At 42.1% G+C, this 3,532-nt stretch overlaps 1 protein-coding gene across 1 annotated transcript; it reads right to left on the bottom strand.

The window, feature by feature from the left end:
• Positions 1 to 418: 418 nt before the first annotated feature.
• LOC109202867 (HLA class II histocompatibility antigen, DRB1-8 beta chain) lies at positions 419 to 3,147 on the bottom strand. Its single transcript, XM_019361406.2, has 5 exons — positions 2,856 to 3,147; positions 1,265 to 1,478; positions 1,068 to 1,135; positions 873 to 986; positions 419 to 521 (listed from the first exon to the last, which is right to left on the bottom strand). The coding sequence occupies exons 1-5, from the start codon at positions 3,145 to 3,147 to the stop codon at positions 496 to 498; spliced, it is 714 nt and encodes a 237-aa protein (XP_019216951.1). The 3' UTR covers positions 419 to 495.
• Between the last annotated feature and the right edge of the window lie 385 nt (positions 3,148 to 3,532).

The following is a 3,532-nucleotide window of genomic DNA, read 5'->3' as shown; positions in this document are numbered from 1 at the left end:
AAGGATAAGCAGAAGCAGATGGATGGATGGATGGATAATGTATTTATTTATTTACTTAAACTGGTTAAAACTGGTCTACAGACTGGTGTCTGTGACAATAATACAATCTTCAGGTTGACATTAACAGGATGCAGGTAAACAAACACACAGCTCAAAGTTTGAGTCATTTATTTTGGAACAATGACCTCCAGTAAAAATCTGTGATCTGTGTTAATCAGATGAGCAGAAACACCCAAATAATTCAGACACATGGATTACAGGGATTACATCACATGGATTAAACAGCATAGGTGCACATAAAGCATCAAACACAAGAGTCCACGTCAAACATGGTCCAAAACCTTCCCAGTAAAACCACAACAACCACCAACAACAATGAGATCCTGGATCAGGTTCGGAGTCCAGACAGAGATCATCATCATCATCATCATCAGTCTGAACACAGGAAGCAGCAGCTTTTATAACATCAGACAGAACCAGGACCAGGATCCAGGCTCAGTTAGTGGGAACCAGGATATGACCTGGAAGAAGAAGAGACGAGGACACAGTCACCAACACACTCTGAACACAAAGAGATCAATGGCAATGATTCAGTAAAGTTTCATGTTTCAGGGCCTGAACCAGGTCTGAGAGTCCTCCAAAACCAGTAAAAACCTGTGTTTGAAACATTAATCTATCTAACAGGGGTCTGAAAATAAACAGCAATGGTCTAAAACTGGGCGAAATGTTAAAACTTCAATATATTAAAAATACTGACGTAAACCAGATCCAAACCAGTTTTAGGCTAATGTAATCTGGTTTTACTTTTGGACTGGTCTGAACTGATTTCTTTGTGTTATGAACTGGTCTGTGAGTGAGAGTCCTGCTCTGACCTCGGGCCTTCCTCTTGTAGTAGATGAATCCAGCCAGAGATAAGATCAGACCCAGGATCAGTCCTGAGGCTCCGATGGCGAGCTTGTTCCTCTCTGACTCAGGCATGGACGAGTCTGAGGACACACAGGTGAGAGTCACACAAGTCTATACACAGACAGGTGTGTACAGGTGTGTAGATACAGACAGGTATTTACCCCAGTCAGTGATCAGAGGTTTCTCCAGGCTGGCGTGCTCCACCACACAGGAGATCTTCTCTCCAGACCTTCAACACAAACATCAGTGACTCTCAGATCTGGACTTTAAATGTTTAAACTTTAGTGCAGACTTCATGATAAAATTTGTTCTGGTTTCATTATTAGAAATGACGCTCCTGGACCTGATGTGGACTCACCTGGGTGTGTACTCCAGGTGTGAGTGGGTCTGGTAGTACCAATCACCATCTGCCATCTCCTCAGTGGAAGTGACATCAGAGGTGACTTCCTGTCCATCTCTCAACCAGCTCACTTTGATCTTACTGGGGAAGAAGTCATAGACGCTGCAGACCAACATGGCAGGATGCCGACTGTAAGCAGGTGTTGTGGAGTGAAGTTTGACGTACGGCTTAACTAGAGGATATTATGAGTTTCTGTTATTGTTAACGTCATATCATCAGGGATGATTGCATACATGTGCATTAATAAAGATACTGTCAACAGTAGAGTCACATATGACCAGTCTGACATCAGATGATGAATCAGCTGTGAGGAGAAACATCAGCAGCTGTAAACATCATTATTATAAGGTAACACATGCAGAGCTGTATGTGCTGAAAATCTACCAGACTTGAACCTGGATCAGTTTTTATTAATATCCAGCAAAGTGCTGACTCAGAGTGAAACCAGTGTGAATCATCAGTGAACTGTTCCTCCTGCAGATCAGCTGCTGTGCTGGTTTAAAAGTAAAAACTGACACATGGAGACTAGATGAGAAACTAACACCTTAACTCATCCACACATAAATAAACCCTGAGTGTTTTCACTCAGTTTAATGTACCATCCAGAGCCAGCAGGGGGCGCTCTGTCGGTCTATTTGATCATATTGCTCAACCAGTCAAACACAGATGGGTCACAAAACAGCTGCTGGCTGATGGAGGAAAATGCTCTGCTCTCCTGCTCACAGAGAGGAAGTCACTCCTGTGAACAGCCTGGTCAACACTCGTGGTGCATTTATGTGCACTCGTAAATCTAGCCATCTATAGCCCAAAAGCAGAAGACACAGAATCAGTTTCCACTCTCAGACAGCTTCCCCTCCACAGGAGGTCTGAGCTGGTTCTCCTCATGTTCCTCTGAGCTGCTGCTGTTGCTGGGACCTGATTTCATTCAAGTAAGTCAAGCTTATTCATTGAGTGCTTTTCACAGACAAACAGTCACAAAAGGCTGAAATAAATACCAGCATTAAGTGCCAAAATAGCCAATGAAATATTTAATAAGACAATATCTGTGTGTGTTTCCTCTGGGTTGTAATGGGAACTTTATAATTGTTTCAGTATATTTAATAGCTCCACTGTTACACTGACTCATAGATCTGAGCTGTAAATGTGTGCAGGTGTGAAGCTGCTACACAAGCTCTGAAAATCAGAATCAATAAACTGCAGACGGGCTTTTGATTTAAAATAAATGAAATAGAAGAAAAGCGTTATATTAACCTGTCAGGCTGCTTCATGCTGTTAGAGATATTTATATCGAAATATAAAAAAAATAAATATGAGCAATATTTGAGCTTAAAGAGGTTCAATGAATCATCAGTGTGTTATAACGAACAGCTGCAGTTTGCCCGTTTCACCAGCAGGGAGCGCCACAGACTGAGGTTAGAGTGTCACAGTCAGTGATTTATTACAGTTATTGATCATCAGAGTCTGACCTGCAGCTGTGGGTCCATCATAAATGATTCAGAGTGAGGTCAACATGAACACCTGATGATGTCACACAGACCAGCACACTCACCTGATTTAGACAGAACATTGCTGTACCAGAGACCAATGTTGTGTTGGCAGTACCGCTCCTTCTCAGCTCTCCATCCAGCCAGGAATGCCTGATCATTGTTCCAGGTCTCTGCTTTCTTCACTCCGAACTCAGTGAATCCAACAAACTTCCCCACATCACTGTCAAACCTGGTGACCTCGATCTTGTTATAATAGTAAGATCTCAGGTACTTGATGTCCTTCGACTCAGTGGAGTTAAAGTCACAGTGAGACACCACATACATTTTGAACCCATCTGAGAACAAACACAACATCGGACTGTGAGCTGATCATACCTGCTGTGTACAGATGTACAAATAACTTATGTTGATCATGTATACATCTATCTACTTCATGTATATATCTATTTACTTCTCCAAAAGTTGAATCTGTTCATCTGGACGTAGCGTTTTGTGGGAGAAACGTTTCGTCACTCATCCAAGTGACTTCTTCAGTCTCTTATAAACCTTATAAATAGTACATTTGCATAATGACTGAAACCAGCCCACTGAAGGAACAATGGGCTGTGAGGTCAGTTCCTTCATCATAATTATGCAAATTCCCATGACCATTGATCAACAATGGGAGTTTGCATAATTATGATGAAGGAACTGACCTCACAGCCCATTGTTCCTTCAGTGGGCTGGTTTCATTCATTAT

The sequence above is a fragment of the Oreochromis niloticus genome, linkage group LG7 (assembly GCF_001858045.2).
Source record: "Oreochromis niloticus isolate F11D_XX linkage group LG7, O_niloticus_UMD_NMBU, whole genome shotgun sequence".
Taxonomy (NCBI): Eukaryota; Metazoa; Chordata; class Actinopteri; order Cichliformes; family Cichlidae; genus Oreochromis; species Oreochromis niloticus.
This window is presented reverse-complemented; position numbering and strand designations above follow the sequence as displayed.